The 22,555-nt window shown below is 40.2% G+C and overlaps 1 protein-coding gene across 2 annotated transcripts in view; it reads left to right on the forward strand.

Moving 5' to 3' along the window:
- Positions 1 to 22,555, forward strand: part of galnt1 (UDP-N-acetyl-alpha-D-galactosamine:polypeptide N-acetylgalactosaminyltransferase 1) — a 204,873-nt gene that overhangs the window by 129,007 nt on the left and 53,311 nt on the right. For both annotated transcript variants that reach the window (XM_088601436.1, XM_088601435.1), the window contains one exon: positions 8,529 to 8,695. In XM_088601436.1, the coding sequence (XP_088457562.1) occupies positions 8,529 to 8,695 (167 nt within the window). The remainder of the gene's footprint in view (positions 1 to 8,528; positions 8,696 to 22,555) is intronic.

Genomic DNA, 22,555 nt, shown 5'->3' on the forward strand with positions numbered 1-22,555 from the left:
ACAAATCCAGTCGTTATAAATACAATGTGCCATCTTAATTTACCTTTGCGATTCACCACAAAAACTCTCGATGTACTGTAACAGAATCTGTCAGGCTGTCAGACACAGATGGACTGAGAAGACATAATCCAGGAGGAGAGGAGACCTGTCTGTTTATCTTGGCGCTCTGGTGAGCCGTGTGCCTGTGTGGATGAGAGGTGTGTCACTGGGGACCTGGAGTCTATCAGGCAGCTCAGTCCCTGGTTCGCTTGTTTAATCTCCTGAACATGATCAGAGAGTCGCTGTCAGAGGTGGCCAAGCACATATGCGGACAGCTGTGAAATTAAAAATTCAGTCACTGCGGTGAAAGGCACCATCTGGATTTGTCTCCCATCCTCTTTTTCTCATTTTTCCCTCCGCTCCTTAAGGTGTAGCAGTTGTGTTTTTTTATGTTACTGAAATATTGAGAGTGCTACTGGCAACAGACACCAAAATAGCTTCTTCTCACAGCTTTATTAAATCCCTACCTTAATACCCCCATTCATATCTGCCATTCAGTCCTGGGAATGGGCCAAAACAGATAATCATCTGGGTAAAGGTCTACAGTATATCGTCCTTTCTTTCTCATGCTGATTGATATTCCATGGAAATTAAACCCACCAGACTTCCGAACTGCTTAGACTTTTTAGTTGCAACTGAATGCAGATGAGAAGTATAAATTGTCCATGCAAGTACAACCTGTTATATTTCTGCTTTCAAAGGTTTTACCGCTGACATTTTCTTATGATGTTTTTGCTACTGTAAGAGTATTAGCTCAACACGAGCCTGCATTGCCAGATGAAGTGTCGTGCGTTCACGACTGAGTGAATGTACAGTAGGTATCAGTCAGAGACTGGAAAATCATATTCCGCCTCTCAGTGACCCTGGGGAAAGAGGAGTCTTTCCTTTCCAGCGTTCAGTCCTGCGGACAAGCACCAACAAACAGGAAGGAGAAGGGAAACGGCCTTGTGTGTGACAGGGCTCTCATTGTCTTTAATTCTCCTGCCAGAGAAACATATTTTTAATTATTTTTTTGAAGTGCACTTCACTCACAAAATCCCTGCCAGAGAACTAAGTCAAAAGCGCACTTCCCAGCAAGACTTCTGGTGCCAGTTCAGTCGGTTTGAGTGGGCCAGTTGGTGCTGCCACTGGAAGGACATGGACCACAGTCCCATGGGAAGATGACACTCCCTGTCCAGACAAGTCCATGAACGGGGAAAAACATGGTGTACAAATGTAACTGCTTGCCTTTTTTAAAGTATGGCCAAATTAAATTTAGTCCTAAGACTGTTTATTCAAATACAATGCCATTTTGGGTAGCAAAAAGACGCTTTCAACTGCTCCATTTGCTTTTGAACGAGACTCGTGTTCTGCAAAGGCTTATTCTGTAAAATGGAGACATTCATCAGAAAGTTTGGTGAAGGATTGCTTTTAGTGAGTATATTTAGCTGCAATGCAGGCAGCTATCATTGTTTAAATCTATCATAATGTGCTTAGATACGCACTAAAATAATATTTTTAATGGGAATAGGCATCTGCACATTTTCAGAGTGATTTTTGGACATTAAGAAATCGCCTTTGGGCACATCTGTAAAGTGCCTATATGATCATTACAGTTAAAATAAGATAATGCTTTTCTGTGTAGTTTAAAGCAGCTCAGTCTTTGCATAGCATGTGGCTATTTAGGATTACAATGGAAGGTGAACTGTTTGTAAAGGTGGTGTTTGGCAGAGAGCGAATTGTTGACACTGTGGATATGGTCACTTCTCACTGTATTTGGACATCTTCCACATCCTACTGCCTGACAAGCACTTAGCACCAGCCTGAGCTCTCCTTCATTAGTTTTTTTTATTTCTGAAGTATACAATCTTGCTCTAAACCTGACATTTCTCTCCCAAATATTTACTTAATAAGACTTCATTCTTCTGTCTGTATCCTTATTTCGTGGTGGTCCAGAGATCAGAGTGAGTTTTCTCCTGGTAGATTGTGTGTTATTTTGTGATTCAATCTCAGGGATAATAGTCTGTTCCTGTTGTCCAGAGAGCATCCATAAAGCAGAGCACTAGTTTAAAGCAGTTTACCTAAAGCCCCATGCAGCCCTCCAAGCAGGATAGGGATATAAGAATCTCTTAATAAAGGGTGTTCTACTTGTACTACCAAGGCTGAACACAGTGTATTTGGAACTATGAATGTATTGAAGAAAAGCACACATTCCTAAGTGGTGTGTTTCTTCACTAGGACTTAACTGTCCCAGAAAGTGAGAAAACCTCTTGCCTTTAGTCCTTTAGTCAGCGTGTTAGGGAACACTGCCCCAGTTATACTGCCGAGGAACTGTGTTCCTCTTGGCTGCATTTTGTTTTTATACTAGAACTCAAGAAAACACTTAACAGGGAGCAAGCAGTGCATGCAACTGCAACACAACTTTGAATAGATCATCCACAGCATTACTGCAGCATCCCATGGGAGTCCTTCTTTTTAATGTTCTGTTCAAGATACTTCAGCAGACAGTGATAAAGTGTTGCTATTGTTATAGCTCAAGGTCTGATTCTTAATGAAGTTTCCTGTGTTGAAAAACGGCACATTACCATTCAAATCAGATACAGTAGGTAATGCAAGGTTTTGTAAAGTATAAGAGCTTCTATTTTTAAAGCCATGGCTGAAATAGTGTCTGGCTGTAGGTGACACTAGGCTAGTTTATAGTGACAACTACTGGAGCACACTTAAACAAGGACTCGTAGGAATGCGGAACAAACTTCTTTTGCTTTGATACATCTGCTTGACTAGAGTGCTGTTATCTGTGTACTCAGGTTCAATCACAATCCTGTGAGTGGGCAATTAGAGGTACTCCGAGATATGGGTAACTGTACTCTTCCTTGCAGTATGTGTTCTAATATCGGATTTTCAAGTGAGAAGTTTTAAGACCAATCAATGCAAGTTAAATAATGTTTAGGGAAAATGCAATGAACAACTAAAGTGCTGTTTTTTTTCTTCTAAATCATCTGTTTAACATAATCCTCTGTAGAAATGTGTGGGGTTCATATGTCAGTTAAATGAAGGTTTTTTTTCATTGAAAGACTTTTCCATCTGAAGGTGTGTGTTCTTCACCAGATCTGTAGCTTAAAAAGCATTACCTTAGCTGCTGGAAGTAAGAAGAAAAAAAAATATTTTGCCGCCCAAGGTATTCTATTCTAAAAATAAAATTAATCAAGATTTTTAGATCTTAATCAGCCTTAAGTCTGATTAGTTTCTGCCTGCACTTTCAAACTGTAGTCTTTTCACCATATTTTATAGATGTTGTAATGAGACAGCCCTTCTTCACATTAAAGATTGCTCTGAACCCTCCAAAACCGCAAAACCTGTTGATGTTGGGAAACTGAATTTTATTTAGTTTCAATCAAAAATACAGCCCTGAGGCAATGTGTGTTACTAAAGGTTACACACCTGCCAGCTCACTGTGTTCTGAAGAGCATAGTCCTGCATTTCTGCCGATGTCTCAGGCTACAACACATTTTATTGGAATTCTGCTTTTGCAGTTGCCAAAAAAGATTTTATGAGGGATGTACAGACGTGATGGGAGTGCAGTAGAGGAACTGAATACAAAAATTTGATTAATGTGAAAACGTAAGCTAATAAATTATCCTGGAATCCATTTATGCCAATTACCGCGTTTAATGACAAGCAATGTCAAGAGTAAGAAATCTTTTTTTCAAGGAAGAGCTCTCAAGAACCACCTTTTTAATAATTTATCCAGAGCTCTCAGAAAAGAAGTCCCTGGGCTTTGTTTGTCAATAAAATGAAAGGGAAAACAATTCCACAGATCAAACGGCACTGTGTCCTGATCCGCCAGGCTCAGCGCCGCAAACAGGAAGAGCTGAGGAAATATTAGCATGTGTCCTATTTTCTGAAATGCCTTGTTCCAGATATACTATAACAATTACTAGGATTTCTGTGCAGTATTCTGTTAATGAATCTCTGTCACACTGACTGCAAAGGGGTCTTAATGGTTGACAGGCTTCAAAAAATGACCAATTGCTGTGTAATATCAGAAAGAAAGAAAGTTTCCTCTGCGTTTTCATATTCTGTTTCTTAGGTACACTGAACACCATGTAGCAGTGTGAACTCATTCAACAACAGGATTTGAAGCTATTGAAATCCATTCATATCCAGGATTACTCCAGGAATAGCCCATTGTTATCTTAACTGATATGCTGTATAGCCGTTTGCATAAGCTAAGTCTGACTGCTGTTAGATGTTAAGTTATGGAAACAATTAATTTAGAGGACCAGCTATATGAAAACTAGATACTAGGGAATACTCAGCATGGATTCAGAAACGTAGGTCTTGCCTAATCATGTTGTTTTCTGATTAGTAGCAACAGTAATGCATATGTCATGCAAACACAGAACACATGATATTGGGTACTTTTTGATTAAGCCCTTGTACAAGATTCATTCACAATATACAGATGTGGGCATTCAGGAAAATACGTATGTTTGGATTGCAAATTAGTTAATAAATAGAAAACAGTACAGATAATTGTGTCCTCTTTCAAGAAACAGCTACAGTAGATAAGATCCTTAGGTCAATTTGCTACCAAATGGGCTGGATGGGCCACATGCCCTCTTGTTTTGCAACTTCTGTTAATGTGTTACTTTTATACTCCATTTACTAATGGCTGGTGCGCAGGTACTGTATATGTCTGTCGAATGTGCCTCACTCTGCTATACTTTATCTAAGAACATATTCATTTAGTACAGATTAGCATTACAACCCTGATGCTGTTTTTTGCAGTATATTTTGATGATATACTGGTTAGAAGATGTCAGTCAGAAGCTACTGAGGTACCTGCTGTGAGCTTGGGCCTCTCTGCGTTTTGGTGGTGAGCTGTGCTTGGCCTTGTTTGTCACGTATAGGAATCTCTGTCTCTTTCAGCCCAGGGGTTGGCCTCACCTTTGCCTCCTTGTGAAAATCCAGCAGAGCTAGTAAACTAGGGCAGAACACAGCAGGTGAACTGGTCTTTGTGTGCGACTCCTCCAGTTATCTCAATTTTTCTTGCTAGTTGGATAGCGTTATTTCAAGTACTGTATAACTAGAAATATATTCATGTTTCTAAGAGCTGAAAAACATCCATTCTTTTTATGAAACACAGGTGAAGTTTTGTCATTGTTGTTTTTAAGGAGACTCCTACATCACAGCCTGTATCCGAAGTAAATTAAATCTTGAACTCAGTTCCTGGAAATGCTTTGTTTATCGGGAAATACGGGTGTGATTTATGGCCTAACTCGCAAAATATTTACGTGACAGGGATTCCTGAGCATTTTATTTGGCATACAGTCTTGTTAAACAAAATGTAGTTCTCTGACTGATGTCAATGTAGGATGTAGGTCAGTGTGGGTAGAATAGAGTCCATAAATGTGAATCTGGGACAAATCATAAAAGTTGAAACAGTTGTTGATGTGGTTAGCATAAATTAAATTTTATTGCTTCTTACATATTTTTACTTTCAATTTTAAATATCAAAGCAAAGGAATAGCTTTCTGTTGCTCTTTTCTTGCAAAAGTAATCAGTATTAGGAATTCTATGCTCTTCATACCCCATTAAATGCTGACTATATTGTTTTAAAATTCTCCAGATATAGTAATGAGATTTGTTTTTCTCCTCATCATGATAACATTTGAAGAGGCTTTCCATCCCTTTAGCAACAATAAAGAGTTAAAATGTGACATATGAAATGCAGCACACACAAAACCAGGCTGTGGAAAACAGGAGTGGAAGACCACCGCTGAAAAGCTCAGAGAAAAGAGGCGGTCATGTTTAGAATTCAGAACTTCTCATGACGGCTCGTTAGCAGAGTTTCTGCTTCATCAGCTTTGAGAAACAGGCTGCTTGCCTGCCTTTCTCTCCTACAGTACAAGAACCTGGAGCAGTGAGTGCCATTCTCAGAAATGAGGCTGTTGGAGGGCCTGTTCCTGAACACGTCTCCCTCTTTTTTTGAAGAGCTCTGCTCTCACAGAGTTTTAATAAGTCTGTGCCACAATAGGGTTCCCTAGGTCTAGACTGCCTGTGCCTCTCGGAAGGTGTGGAAATACCGTCTTTCAAATACAGTGGAAGCTCTTGACAGGTGTGGATAGATAGTGAGTCGCGCGGTCATGCTTCATTAATTACAGAAATTAAGTTTTTTCTCAATCTGCAGCCAGGCACAGCTGGGACTGAGACACAGGCAGTTTTTAATTAATTAAGAGCAGATATGTGCTGAGGCGGGGGTCTGAGCCTGTCAGATTAACACATCTGAAGGGCCTTTTCACTAATCTGCCTGCAGAACATGGTCAGTCAAGGACGTCTCTTCATGGCTGGGGATTGTAAGTCACCCATGGGGCTCTGTGTCTCTCTCTCTCGTGGTGCAGTATGGGAGGAAGCTTTGAGGAAGCCCCAGGCTGCAGTGATCGGTTGAGCTGTCGAACACTCTGAAACCTCCAGATCTTTAACATGGCTGGGATCAAATCCAGCTCAGGTTGTATCTGAAAGTTTTCTTTTTGGTTGCGCTGTCTTATTCCCATCTGGGTATTGATAGACATCAACGTGAATTAAGCACTTTCAGGCACCCATATGATCAGTCTCAGCCAGCAGAGTAGAACAGGTGGGACTGAGGTCACTTAAAACTTTTAGAAGTAAGTTAAACTTACTCAGTCTTGACTGTTCTGTATTCTAAAAATATATGAACATATGTAAAGGAAGTGTGATTCTGTTTTTTAAAGAGAACACTTTTCTAGGTGTTCAGTACAGTGTGTTACAGTGAGCGAGTTCTTCAGTAGCCTTTAAATAATGTACCTTTCCCAGGATAATTAGGGTGAAAAATCAGTAACAGATGTGATGTAGTCAAATTTCTATTAGCTTAGTTTGGCCTTGAATTGCCTCTGATTACCAGGCATTAAATGATCTGCACTACCAGATCTTCATCAGATGACATGCAATTCCCTTTCTGACTCATGTCAGCAATTCTGATGTTTAAAAAAAGTGGCGGAACCCTGCACATTTCTGATTGTTACCTTCTTTATTACTACTTCGGGTGTAGAGTTTTTATATGAATACAGTATTTAACTTCATCATTTCTTTCTAAAACAGCTTGAATGTGCTCTGTAAGGAAAAGCTGAACACGGTATTTGAAGCAGGCCAGCTCTTGCCTTCTTCCTTGTTGCCAGCTTGGCCCTTCTGGCCACAAGGTTCTGCACTAGTCTTACAGCTGGACCCAACTGTGTTCAGGGTTTGAGTGACGAATTCATGCTAGTGTGCAGGGAGTTTGTGACCCAGACAAAGCAAGCCTGCCAGACAATGTCAGTTCTTTAGTCTGTCACACAGAGTAGGTAGAGATAATGATTGTGGTCTCCAGCCGTTATTAGCTGTGGAAATAGACAAGAGTAATCTCTTGTTAGCACTTTTTTCTGCTCACTGGAATATCTGTCTAACAATTTCAAACATTGCTACAGCAGTGTGACAGATACCGGAAGGAGCCATGTCCGAAGAACGCTTTTAAAGGCCCTGGAAACCTTAAAAACCTCTTCAAATAAGGGTCAAGTTGAATACAGTATGTGAATGCAGTTGTGTCATTGAAAATATACTGTCAATATAGAGTGAAAGAACATAGTTTTTAAATGTAATAATTCAGGCATTGAGATTTGTATTTATGCAGTTGAGCATTTTACTGAAGCAATCTCAGTGAAGTACTTTGCTCAAAAGTACAGCAGCAGTGCTCTCAATTGGGATTTGACCCAATAGCTCTTAGTTAAGTAGTTCAAAGTCCAAACCACTACTCTCACATCGCCATCTCCAGTAACATTAATGTGTGCATTGCATAGCTATAAAATGTCATAAACTCTCTTTGATTTAGTGTCAGATATCAAATATAGGTTAAGCTTACAGCCTTGTGTTTTCTGATCTGGACAGACATGTTGACAAAGTCTAGATTTTGTTCCTGTCTCTGCGGTCCACCCCTCTGCGCTATTGTACATTTGTAATAAAGTGGGCACTTTCATGTCTGTTTTTCATACTTACAAATAGATCTATTTTTGTAAATAGAAGGCAGGTTCCTCCGTAGCCGAAAGGAAAACACCATCCTCATACTGTGACCTCCCAGATCATCAGTGTGTCTGTGATCTTGGAATATTTACACAATTTATTCTGTCTAAATATGATTATTTGTACTTCATCCTGTATAATTATTACTTTGTGATTTACTGTACTATAGATAGGGGAATTATCATGAATGAGTTAGTGTTCTTATGTTGACAATTCAGGGCTTTGTTATGGTAAAAACTAAGTAGTGCTGGGTGATTTTCTAAATCTCTGATATGAAACGGAGGGTTCTCTTGTAAAGTTGTTTGGGATTCATTTTAAGGTTACACATTTTCCACGTAAGCATAGTTTTCGAGGAGCGAATCGCACGTGTAAATCGAGGGATGGATGTATTGTGAAGTGGTGTAAGCTTGTGACCCTGCCGTGTCTTTTCTCCTCAGTTGTAAGAACAAGCTGTACCCAGATGACCTTCCTCGCACGAGTGTGGTGATCGTGTTTCACAACGAGGCCTGGAGCACCCTGCTGCGCACCGTCCGCAGCGTCATCAACCGCTCACCTCGCCACCTCCTGGAGGAAGTGGTGCTCGTGGACGATGCCAGTGAGAGAGGTGAGCTTGTACTCTGGCACCCCATGAAAGTCAAAGGCGTGGTTAGTGTACTGCGAGACCCAGGTCTGCAGGGTTATATACTGTAGTCTAGGGCTTCCCTGTCTAATGCTTTTAATTACATTGGGCTAATACAAAAACAAATTAAAGTCAGTTTTTTAAGAAACATTTAATCAATCAATAAAAAATACTGTGAGTACATGCAATCAGAGAAGGTTTAGGTGCAGCCATGTGGCAGTAGCATAGGAGAGTTTCTAAGCAGACAGTAGTCAATACCAAAGTATGAGTGAATCCCCAACTAAACGAATTTCATTGTCTTGGTTTCAGGGCTACAAACATTACAACATGTAAAATGTTATTAAAAAGCTCACAGGAATAAAAAAATCTGTATATGGAAAGTACGAGAACTGGTGGGAGCAAATATGTATTCTTGGACAAAGGTGAAGGATTAACAGTTTTTCTTTTATACAATATCATACAACCAAGCCTACTTTCAGATATTTTAAACTCAGATTTTAGAAGAGAGATGGGCTGTAATTTAGGGTGAGCTTTACAATTTAGGCTGTCATAGAGGGCCCTGTTAAAAGATCCCGTATAGAAAAGCTGTTCAGCTTTGAGGTGACTCATTTTTTTATTTACTTACAGAAAGTATTCTTAATGTTTTGAAAAATTTGAAAAGATGCTAAAGAACGTTAAAATAGGTACCATTTAGCTTTTGACTTCTTGAGCTTTTGAAGGTTTATGACTACATCTTGAAAGAATATAGGACACTCTCTTGGTCCTCTGTGGGTGAAAATGTAACAACACACCGAAAGACCTGTTCCCAGCATCTTTTTTTCCTGTATTGAAATCCAACTAAATTATTCAGCCAGTGAAATTGTTCCTATCACCACTGTGATCAGTCGCTGCAGTGAATTGTGAAAACAAGAGAGACTCCTGGTGAGCACAGTCACTCCTTGCACAGTGAAATGATGGGCTTTGCTGCTGAAAGATTAAATGACTTAAAATGCCTCTTGTAAGAATTACACCTTATAATTATCTTGCCTGTTAGTGACAGGGAGTCTTCCCTTCTCCTCAGACAGAGGATACAATCATTTTGTCTGAAAACTTGATTTGGATCTGTTGCAGATAAATATATATTGTACATTTGAAACATGATCATCCATTCATTAATTATATCTTGTTAACTTATTTCTATTTTTTCATCTTCAAAGTTTATGTACTTATCCACCCTAGCAAGAGATTGACAAGATGTTAATTATTTAAAAAAATAATCCATTCATTAATAATATCTTGTTAACTTAATTCAGTTTTTTTATCTTCGAAGTTTATGTACTTATTCATCCTAGCAAGAGATTGCCAAGATGTTACTTCTTTAAAAAAAAGGCTGCTATACTTCAAACAATTCCATTATAGGGTGATCCTACTATGATAAATCAATGTGCATTACACCTCTGTATAAAATAAGACTGTGCTGTTTTTGAGGATTTCATCACTGAAATGAACTGTACTGGCAGACTTGTGCTCCCTGTAGACCTCTGTCATCAGGAAGCTGTGGCAGTACAGGATTGTGTTAAAAAAGTAGAGACATGGCTACTATGTACTACATGCTACGTACTGCTGAAAGCTGCAAGGGAGCCTTTTTGCACAGAACACTAATCCCTTATTTTTGTGCATATTGCCTAGGAACAAAATCATAATTTTGTGTTGAATGCCTTAAACACAGTGTTGTGAATGCTTTTTTTTGTTTGTTTAGCCATGTGCGAGGTGAAGAGATCGCACTGGGCCTGAGTGTTCTCTCAGCAAGTCCACTGGTTTTACTTCTCAGGGACTTAAAAAGCACTTTGCTCAGCTGATGAAGACTCTGGCTCCGAGTGCAGATTGAGCTCTGTGATCCAGGGCAGGAGTGCCATGCCACTCTCGCGTTTTCAATTAGCTCAGTGCCGTCGGGAGCAGAGCTGGTATTATTATTGTTATAGTCTTGATATTGGTTCTACTCTTGGCAAAACAGGGAGTCGTGGTAGCTCAGATCGCAAAGGGCGTCTAGCTCCTGACCGGAAGGTCCCGCGTTCAATCCCAGATAGAGGCAAGTGATGTAGCTCTAATTCCTTCCAGACGGCTCCCAGGTCCACTCAGCCTGCTTTCCAAATGAGTACTGGGTGTTAATCCTTCCAGGGGTAATAGGCCGGCCGGAGCGTGATGCTGACCACGTCACCTCTAGCTCTAGTGTCGGATGGTCAAGGAAAATGGTTGCCCTTGTCCCCCATTCCCCATGGGTCTTTATGGCCTGAAAAGGGGACTGACCTTCCTAGTCTTGGCAAAACAGATAAGCCAGCAGTTTTGTGGTACTCCCAGGTTGTGGTAGTCTCAATGAAAGATGCACCTCTCCTCCAGTTGGCGCCGAGCCCCTGGAAGTTGCTGCTGACCTTTCTTGTCGCTAAATGAGTAGATGGGTCAGAGGCGTCTTGCCTGCTCTTCCTCATGCTCCCCACATGCGTAAAAAAATTGGTGCCAAGAGCTGAGACACAGACACAATTGGCGATTCCAAACTGGGTGGGCATACGATTAAAAAGCTTGCCAAACACTGAATGAAGGGAGCCAACCAACAGTACCCTTACTGACCTTTTCCCCCTCGTTACTTATGTTTTTAATAAAAAAATATAAACCATATATATCCTTGCTTGTGACATTTATAAAATAGGTAAAGTATTTCCTTGATCTTTCTGAAATTGTGGAGGGATAGCTGCTTTCTCTTTATTTTGGATGTCATTTTCTCCTAAAAATGAGTTTTCAACTTACTACTCCTCAGTGTGAAGGTGGGGATGGGTAATGTCTGTCACAAGTGTCCCTGTCCTGTTCATTTCCGGTACAGTTGTTGCACATACTCTTGTGTGTACTTCAGGAAGTCCTTCTCTTAACAGTACTGGGGCCAGAGTGGAAGTTGAGGATTCCTGCTCATCTTCGAGGAATGATTAGACAGTTTTGCACTGTACAGGTTGTTTTTTCATCGGGTGAGCCTGTCATATGACAGCTCTGGCCAGTGCTCGATGAACTTTACCCTTGGTGACCCGTGTCTCCAAAATTAACTGTTGCGGTTACAAAATGAAGCATTCTTCACATAAATTTCAAGGAGTGCATATGTGAGCAAATCTAACACCAACAGCATTTAAAAAAAAATCTTTCATGGTTGAGAACAAGTTAAGCTCCATACTGTACCTTAGAAGAGGTTAAAACCGAAGACCATAATTCTGTTGTGCTGAAAACATTCCGTATCATTTGGTGCTTGGGGACACAAAGAACCTTTGCAATAAGTTTATTGTGTTGTCAGCTTCTAGTGTAAACACACACAGATGTTTAAGGTGATTGAAGGAGCAAAAAACTCAAGCAAGTGAATAGGGATTTAACACAAAGTACACGATTGAACTAAATGCAGTTTGGGTTCAGAAGTTAAAAGCCTTTCAGCTGTGGTGCAGTTAATTGAGAGAAAGACAGAAGGGGGTATTTCTTTGTAACTATTTTGTTATTTTTCTAATAATGTTTTGGCTGATTGCTCGAAACTGGATGTCTCCCAGCTGGCGTCCACTGGAGCTTTCTGGTATCTGAAGAATGCCCTTCTGGGCCATCAGCACCGAAGTGTTCCCAGCAGACGCAGGAGAGAAGTCAAGGGCACACCATGCAGATTGGTGGGCACAGATAGTGTTTCATATCAGCTTCATATCTGAAGTACTTATTTGCTTTTTGGAGGGTAAATATTGAAAATGCTGAAACATTAACCTCCCTGTACCTCATTAGCAGCGGAGCCAAAAAAGTCTGCCCCCGCTCTCTTTCTGTGTTAGATAGGTCACTTGTTATGGTTTTTATTACGGATTGATTTGGCGTCGTGCCAGTCTGCTCATTTCACGTGAGCCCCATCCGCAATCTGATTGGACTTGAAAGCCGAAGAGCAGAATGTCTGAGCCTTTCTCTGGCTCTCTCCCTCAGAGGAGAGTGCTTCCTGATAGATATATAATGATCATTTAAAGTTATAGAACATGAGTCTTGTTACATTATGTGGCATAATAAATATTATGGCCCTGCTGGGTTGCTCTCTCGTGATGTATAGTGAGATGAGGCAATATGTTGGTCTTGACATTCAGAGACTATTTAAATTAAGTCAGCAGATCATGTAATCATAGCAGCTATAAATCACATTTATTCATGGTGCACAATAAATGGCCAACTGTCCTTTTTAAATATAAATGCAGCTAATATTTTAGGAAATACAGGGCATTGAATTAAAATGATACATACAATATTTATTATTTTGATTATGTTAATTTGTAGTCATCTGTGTAGTTATTATGTTTTTTTGTATTGGACATGCTGATAGAGTTTGTGATTTCTGAATTTATGTACCATTGCTACTGTAGGATTTGTTTTATAAACAAAGGGACAGACTGGCATAGAATGTCAGCAATATGATCTTTTAAGTGAAGCATTGGATGCGTAGCTTTAATCCAAGTTTTTGAATTAAAAAAGATAATTTGCTGGCAGAAATAACTCGTGATCACTAGTGAGTTGAGTGTTGAGTCAGGGCAGTTGCTGTTTGCAGGACAGATGCAGTAGGAACATAGCCGGCATAGTGCTTGTCAGCCATTCTATTGGGAGCAATGTGTGTAAATTCATGTTAATTACTTCCTGTAGAATGTCCTTGTGAATGACACCTTGCCTCATCATTGACGTCCTGTTGCTAAGGCAGCTTCAAGCAAATGAAAACAAAGACGATTCTTCCCACACATCTTCAGAGTTTATAGCTACAAGTCTGCTTGTACAGTAATTTGTGTTTTAGGGCAGCATCTTGTTTGCTAGTTAACTTATGTGTGCATTTACTGATGGGTAACATTCCCCTTTAAGGGTAAATTTAGTGTTTAAGTGTAGGAGTTTGTGTGTGCTTACTTAGACAATTGCACTGTATTAGGCACGGGTCTGTTGTTCAACTTCAGATAGTTTATAGGGATTTTACTGATGTGTGAAGCGCATATAGACATCAAACAATTAAGCAAATCAAGTGATATGTGCCCTTCATGTTAGGAGGCTGAACTGTAGTTGATGTCTCCGAGCCTGAGCCCTTCTGCCTGTCAGCCTGGTGTGGAGAGAGCTGCGCTGGGAGATTGTGACAGGGAGGGAAAGAGGTTAATGAGAATTCCACAGCTTTTGGAAAGAGCAGCTCCAACTGGATTAGTCTGGGCATGATAAGAGACAAAAAGGGAAAAACTGGGCTTAAACAATAAAGCTAGGATCACAAGGTTCTGCTGGGACACTGTGTTCTCGCTTCAGTTGTCGCTCGTGTCTTCCAGAATTGTCTGCTTTCTTATTTTTGCAATTTTTATGGCTTTAAAAAGACTTTTAATTGTCATTCTTACAGCTCACTGCAGTTTACTTATTTTTTTCTTGACCTATAAAACTAGTATCTTGATGCACACCACTAAAAGCCATCAGAACTGAAGCAGATTGTCTGATGCGGGTCTCTCAGGAGAAACCTCTCACAGGAGATACTCTAGGGCCCGAGAGAAAAGCCAACACTGACCACTCAGAAATGACAGCTGGAATAAGAGCACACAATCTTCTTTTTATCACTGACTGAAAGCAGATGGATCAGGATCTTAAAAGCCTAAGATCTTTTGCATGTTGTTCCAGATGATCTCTTTATTGCCTGATTAAAGCTGTTGTTTTTTAGTTTAAACACCACAGAGCGGGTGATGGTTTTAGGCAGATAACAGTCTTCCATGTCCAGACCTTGAATCCTGAGGTCCATATTCTTACATCACTTGATGGCACTGAACCCCACTTCCTCCTGCATTATTTAATATTTAGTAGAATAAAGGATGGCGATTTTACCAACATCAGAGGTGGTTGGCCGCCTCTAGTTTTACAGTAGGAAGAAGGAAAAACAAAGTTTGCATCTTGTGGATCCAGGGAGTTGGTTGTCTGGTAAGAATTTCTGCATCATGAGTTTGCATGAGTTAAGCTGACATAGAGTAGGGTGATGTTCAGTGAGATAAACTGAATCAGCCCGGCGTGCAGTGTCCTGTGTCGAAGGAGAAGTGAGCAGTGATTCACAGTGCTGACCCTCATTAGGAATTCAGAACCATTGTCGCAGCTCAGAAATAGCTGTCCTGAGTGAAGGTGCTCTCATCAGGACCGGCTGTCAGATTTCTTTCTACTTTCAGGGATCAAAGTGACTGGAAATGCTGGAAGGGCTCTTGGTGTTCAAGTGGGACCGTATTAACATTTTAAACAGTGATGTTGGACAGCCCGCATCTCTTATCTTAGCTAGATAAGCATGTGGAGGTGTAGGACAGAAGAGCGACTGTTAAAATCATAGCCACGCTTCTTTGTTTCTGCCTTCAAAGAGCCTTTATCATCTTTCTTAAACTAAATTAACTGGCTCAAGGTGGATCATGAACAAGGATTTAAATCACTCAAATTATTCTCTTTGTTTAGTTTTGTTGATGGTGGACTCTATTATCCAGTTCCAACAGTGTTTTGTAGTTTTTCTCAGCGTTCATAAGAATTAGTAGAGAGAAGAGCTAGTTTAACATTTGTACTGTATGCAGCTAGTCTTTCGAGTAACCTTTTGAACAAAATCTCTTTCTACGGCAGTCACCCTGTTTGTCATTTTTGGCCAGTACAAGAAAATATTTTTCTCTCATTAAAACATACAGCAGGTGTGTAGCTGAGAGTACAGAATAATGGGTGTGATGCTCTAGTTGAATGTTCAGAACAGGCAGTCCATGCATAGTTTTTGAGGGTAAAGAACTTTCTAGACTAATCAGTTTGCTGGTGCAGACTGAAATCAGAAAGATTTATTTTATGGATTTATTTTATTTTGAGCATTCACAGTGTCATAAGGTGTATTAGTGAGTCATACAGTACCTCAGGGTAGTGGCTGCTTGTTTTTGAATGCCCACCAAGGCAGATTAAGGTGTATGCCTGCTCTCCAGGGGTTGCCCTGGGTGTAACACAGTAAGGAGTGTGATGTAATCCCCACTTGTAAGCTGTCAGCTATAAGTGCACCTATGCAAGACCCAGCCTTTTTCCATTGACATGATTTTTAAGGCAGTGGTTTGTACCAATTCATTACTGTCCATTTGACTCTAAATTCAGTGTCGTTGCCTGGTACAGCACACAATCTCTACACTCAAGCAGCTGCCCTCAAGTCAGTCGGTGTACGTTTGTCCCCAGTTCCTGCCAGTCCAAGGGCTGTCAGGGATGTATGCATTCTGTGGGGCAATTCAAAGTATATTTTCTTGACAAATTGTTTTCTAAACAGCCCCGACTTTCTTGTTCCTTGGCTGCTGACGCTAATGTCCTGATCTGATGTTGCTGGTTTATAAACCGCAGTGCAGTTTTTCCTTCTCAGACATGTCAGAAACCCTCTTGAGATGAGAGGCAGGAGAGGCTCTGTGCCTGCTTTTGAATCAAAGATTGGATAAGTTCTCTTTTCCTGTCAAGTGGAAGCTGGCAGGCTGTTTGATTGATGACTCGCCACTGTCAAATGGTTTGGCTCAGAGCTTTTCAGGTCAGTATTAAAATATGAACTTACTGTGTTGAAAGGAATTGTTACAGGACTATTCATCCTGTGGGACAGCTCAGTGAATGAGACTCCTATACATCAGGAACGACCCATAAACCTTCTCTGACTGGGTTTTCCACTTTTTATCAGTGAGTGTTGTATATCATCTGTCTGCTTTTCAGTCACCAAATGGACAGATACAGTAGAGAGCCCTCTTTGTTAAGAATGCACACCAGGTGTGGTACTTGTCTCCTTGACAAAAGTTCCATATTTATTTTAATCCTCCAAACCATTGAAAGTGCTTTATCTTCTCAGTCGTATGCTTTACTGTCTGCCTTTTGCTCAGTAGTTATGCCGAGAGAACCTCTTTCCTGGCAATGCTCAGTTTTCTCCAGGACCTTCTTGCAAAAATACAGAGAATTGAGATAGTGCTGCGCAGTACTCCAAAGCCCACTAGTGAAGTATACCGCACTGAAGGCTTTGTAAAACAGGGGTCATATCTCTCTCTTAATGCCGGACTTTCATCCTGGAAGTGGCTGTTTTAGAAGATATTTCTGGTGACTTAAGCACAACATCAAGAAATAATATTAAGCACACAAGATAAGTTGTGGGAAGTACAGTTTTTGACTGTTAAAATTCTCAACCATCTCTCTCTGCAGAACACATCTCTATGTATAGTTTCAAGGTGAATCTTTTGAACTCTGAAAAGCATACCTATAGCCTTAGCAGATCTGTAGTTGCATAATTAGAATTAATAAATCTTCTATGTTAACCTTTATAAGACTTCGGAAAGTTTTCTTCTTAATTACTGTGGTCTTGACAGGAGGCATTTTCTTCTTTTAATGCAATGGTTGAAAAGAAAATACCACATTGCTTGCCCGAGATTTAACAAAGCTATTATCGCAGGGTTCACGCGATATCTCCAATCTCTGCAGTAGGAAGGGTTGAGAAGAAAAGGTCATTGTCTTTTTCAAGGATAATGTGAAAAGGGTAAATGTATTGAGTTCTTCAAAATCAAAAGAGCCCAGTGAATTGAATTGTTTTTTGTATCTTGAGTGGTAAGGGAGATATTGTTACCTTCGCATTCATGGAGGTTAGCAGAAATAAATGTAGATTCCCCAATAATAGGCATTTAAAAATATATATTTTTAAATAAAAACTGCAGTTGTGATTGCCTCTTATTTCCAGATCTGGAATTTTCTTAAAAGGGAACCAGCTAAGCAGACACACAATTAAGTCATGTTAACCTCACTTTCCAAACCAAATTGATTAGTGGGATTGTGCCAGCTGTGCAGCAGGTGACAGATTGATGATGTGGTGAGTTAATACCATTTCAGTCACTGAGCCTTTTGAATCGGCCTCCTGGGTGGACTTTGACGAAAGATCTGCTTGCCTTGAGTGAATTTTACTCACTGATGTTGGGATGGCGCAAAAGCTTCTATTCCAGGCCTGAATCAGTGGAAAAATAATCTTGCCATGGAATTGATGAGGAAGATAGGAAGAGGTCACAAATAACGTTACTACAGGGATGCTCTTAAAATGAAAAAGCATTGTTGCTGATCACTCTGTAGAAGCTTCTATCTGCAATGCTCTGTTCGAAGTATCAAAGTACTGCTGCAGATCCAGACTATGAGACTGGTGGACTGGCTCAACTCTGAGCCCATGTTTACTTGACTGACTTACTTTATTGTCCCAGATGGGAATTTTTTTTTCCAGGCAGGTGAAAGACACAACACAATACACTATGCAATTAACACAACCTAAACCCCTTAACCAATAAGAAAAATACAGTAAATGCATAAGACGAGAAGAGCAAGTTAGCATCTTAAGTAATCTTCGCAATTTAGAAATAAGTTGAAATACAATCAGTTGCCAATATTAAGGAGGTTAATACCTGTGGGAATAAAGGATAACTTTGTTCTGTTTTATTTCAAAATTGTGGTAGTTTAAATTGATGCTATAATGGAAGGGGCTCACATTCGCTGTACTAGGGGTGGTCATGGCAGTCAGTGCTGATATTGGCCTTCAACACTATTAGTTTGGTATACATGTCTAACAGCTGTATCTGTTGTTTTACGATACTTTTGCTACAGTAATTTCACTGTCCTGCTCAGTCTGTTTTATTGCATGTAGTCAGGTTGTAAAACCAGGCTACTTCAGTGAATGTCGGAAGAGATTCAATAAAAGTTTTATAGAATAAAGTCATTATCATACTACACACATTCAAAGAGCATAGTTTTCTCGGAAGAATAATCGCTGTTTGCTCTTGTCAACTCATGGCTGTGTTGTCATCCGTGTTTGGAAGGAAACCATAATGAGATTCCTCTATATCCACACCTCTGTGTCTGACAGAGAGCTTTAGAGACTGATCTGAATTGTGTTAATTTTGAAAATAAAAATGTGGATTTGAAATGAAAGAAAAGAAAAGCTGCATTTCAAATTGGTTTCACTGCTTCCTTTGAACTTAATCTCCCTGCTGATTTGTGTTTGACGCACTTTGTCATTTACCTGCAACCATGACTCACAGAAGAGAGTTTCTCTGATGAGAGGTTTGATTGGATGTTTTCTTTTTCAAAAATTCAAAAAGACTGCAATGATTGATGGTTCTATAATAAATATGGAAACTTTTATTTATATTAAATAAAAACATGTAAAATGTGATTACATGGTAGATTGCAGCCAAACAGCATTATGTTGCTTTCAAACACTAATCCCTCTCAGGGCTAGGAAACATCAGTGATTAAACTTTTGGCTTGTATTGGAAAGCTGTAAGGGTGAAAAATAATGATTTAACACATAAGAAATTAAAACGTTGTATGCCACGGTACCTCAATTAGCACTGTTAACTGATCCCAGAGCTTCAAAAACAGAGTTAACTAGAGCACTTATAACATTACTTATTTGGAAAGCATTCCTATTGGGGTTACTTACTGTACAAGCACTTCCTTGGATATCATTATTCAACACAGTGCAATACAAGTACAGTTGCATCCATCCATTTTCTAACAGTTTTATCCAGTACAGGGTTGAGGGGGAAGCCTCACTCGGAGCCATATGTCCTGGATGGGACACCAGTCCATTGCAGGACAGACCCAGACTGCACACACACTCATGCCATGGCCTGTGTTCCCATAAGTCAGTGAACTTAACCAGGATGTCTTGGGACTGTGGGAGGAAACTGGAGCACCTGGTGGAAACCCACACAAACACGGAGAACAAATAAAAACTACGCCGATAGCACCCCAGGAATTGAACCAGGGCCCCAGCAGTGTGAGGTAGCAATGCTAATGCCGCCCCCGAGTACAGTTACATAAAATGTACACGGCGTCCAAGTAAATCCTCCATTGAAGTTAGCTGACTCTCGCCAGTGAGCCGCGTCAGCTCTTGCTCTTGCACCGCTGGTGCTGCGTTTCCCTCATTCCAGCAGGGGGCGGCATACAAGGGGGAGGACCTGCCGCTGGGAAGACAGACCTGGCTTGGGCTCAGTCCTCCCCGGGGGCAGCAGCTTCTTTGTCAGTGAGCAGCCCTCGCCGTTCTCTTCCTTCAGAAAGCAGCTGTTCGTGTACGGTGAAACCGCGCAGCTTTAATCCCTCCACCGCTGTGCCGTGCGTGATATCCAGAGTCACTGTCCGAGAGGGCCTGAAAGACCTCTGAGGCTTTCCTTTAGCATTGTGGTGCCCAGGAACATCTCCGTTACAACTCCTTCCTTGCGGTCTATCTTTTCCTGATGTTCGTCGAGTTCTTGCCCCTGCAGTCCAAACTCGTCCCATGTGATCTAACCACATGTGTTTTTATACCTTCTATGTACAGTGTTCTGTACAGCTTTGTTAATAGATTATTACAGGATGTTTTATTTAATACAGTAAAGGTCCTTTAGTACAGTAATCAATTGCCATCTGCAAAAGTTTAAACCTTTCAGAGAAATGGGGTTAGGGGAACTTTAGTTGCAATTCAACCTATTAAAATTCATTAAACATATTTTATACCAATAATAAACTAGTTCATGTCAGAGTAAAGAAAAACATTTTAGAAATAATATTGTATAGACAGTTTTTTAAATGCATTTCATACCTTTATCGTGGTGATGCCATCCAGGTCAGGTCGAATGGCAGGTACAAAACCTTAAGTGGCATCTCTGTTCCACTGCTTACACTCACTCGGATAGCTTCCTCACTTTTGTACATTGTACCAAATGCACATTCATTCATGCCAAACAATCAACAGCGCTATTACTATTCATCTTTTGTCAAATGCTTTGGCCACATTTGAATTAATTTATTATTATTATACCAATGACTGTCACTTTTATTTGTCCCAGTCACTAGAACTTCTTTGCACAGTTAGATATGAAGAACTATCAAAGTCCAATGAGATGATCTACGCTAATACTCGCAGATCACTTAAGATCTGGACACATCTCGAGTTGGCACGCTCACAGCCCACGGGTGCTTCTTGAGCTGGCGGATACTGAAAACTGGGAGTTGCGCAAAGCAGGATGGGAAAGAGAAAATTCAGTAAGGAAATCTCGTAAAGTGAATCGGCACATACTGTAGCAAGGGATAACTGTTGTGATGTGGCTTTGTGCAGGTCCACAAAAGAGGCACAGATTCTAGCAGCTGATCCTGCTCCAGTGATTCCTGGGGTCCTGTCAAATCATCTGCGATATGAGCGCCACCATCTTGTGCAGGGGGAGGAACCCTCTTGGTTTCAGACCCTCGCAGATTCACACTGGATAGAGTTAAAAATGTACATTTGCTATTGTACAGTAATGATCTTTCAGAGCACACATTAAAAAAATTGGAAATGGGAAAATTGACAAAGACACATCAAATCAAAAATCAAATCAAAGTTTATTTATCAAATGCACAATAATACGGCGTGCAGCAGTAGTTGCTGGCAATGAAATGTCTTTTTCTGAAAGCTCACAAAAATTACAAGAATCACAAAAATCACAAAAATTTTACAAAAACACAAAAATCACAATATTGAGGTTACATTTTTGAAATTGAATAAAACTCAATGTGAGTAGAGCTGTTATGTGTCCATGGTGTATGCAATATATACAAGTAGTGCAGTTATGCTGAATATAGTGAGAATTGTGTGTCCATGTAGCCATTACAGGTGATTTGCTAAGGAGCATATGATGTCCGGGGGTTCAGATTTAATACGTACGAAGAGGAGATATTAAAAGTCATCAAAATCCTCATGAATCTTCTTTCCCGAAAACCTCAGTCAATGGCCATCCTGAGCTAAGTTAGGTCGAATTTTTTAACACCCTTTTTGAGTGTATATGTGATAGAAGCACCTCTGTTTTCTGTCCAAAATTCATTTTCTATATACATTTACTGTATTTCTATTCAGAATTTAAAAGACTTTAATTGATCGTGAGTGAAATAACTCATGACAGATGGATGACTGATGGTGTTATTAGTAGATGGTCTGGTGTTTTGCTCACCCGGGATGAGTGTCCCCTCAGAGTGAGGGTAAGCTGGGTATCTCTTTTCCCTTAGTCCAGGGAGAGGGATGGAAGAGTCCTCACAAACTGCTGTCTTATTCCTGGTCCTTTTCCTTTTAAATGTAAAGCATCTTGTCTTTTATATTGCAGTTTTCATCTCCCACCCTGCCTCTCTCAGATTCCTTTAAGTGTGTTGCTCTCTCTTGCTCCAGACGAAAATCAGAGACGATCTGTCCTGAAAATCTTATCAAAAGACGATAAGATAATTAAAAAATATATCTGCACTTTTTGTAATGGGATTAAAGATGTTTTTTTAACAAAGGAATTAATTCTTCAGGCACTTGGATTTTGCAGGATTTTGGTTAGCTGTTTGGAGGGAATTACATTTTATTTTATTTAACGCTTTAAAATGTAATTGCCCAGATATTTTTTGTGTAAACATGAAAAGTTGATAGTTCAGAAACTTGTTGCTGGCACAAGTCCTGATACACACAGGAAATGACTCACTACAGGAGGACACTGGAAAGATGACTGTCCTCAGGCTTATGAGCTTCTAGGTTTTAAATAGACATCCTATACAGTGCAAAAGAAAGCTGGTATTACTGGTCCTGCAAACTTTACCATCTGGCTTAGTACTTTAATTCCTATTGATTTCTCTTCCAGGAATCAGCGCTTTCCGATCACCTATTTGAATGCACAAGAGAAGCTGCAGTCCATTCACTGCAGTCTGCAGAGTTTCTGCTTCAGACACAGAAATTGAAAGAGAGATTATTCTGAAAGCCATGGTTGATCTGAGCAAATCATCTCTGAGTTCGTCTCGTCTATTATTGATGAGATACAAGATTAGCTGAGG

Source organism: Lepisosteus platostomus, chromosome 12 (assembly GCF_059453375.1).
Source record: "Lepisosteus platostomus isolate fLepPlt1 chromosome 12, fLepPlt1.hap1, whole genome shotgun sequence".
NCBI lineage: Eukaryota > Metazoa > Chordata > Actinopteri > Semionotiformes > Lepisosteidae > Lepisosteus > Lepisosteus platostomus.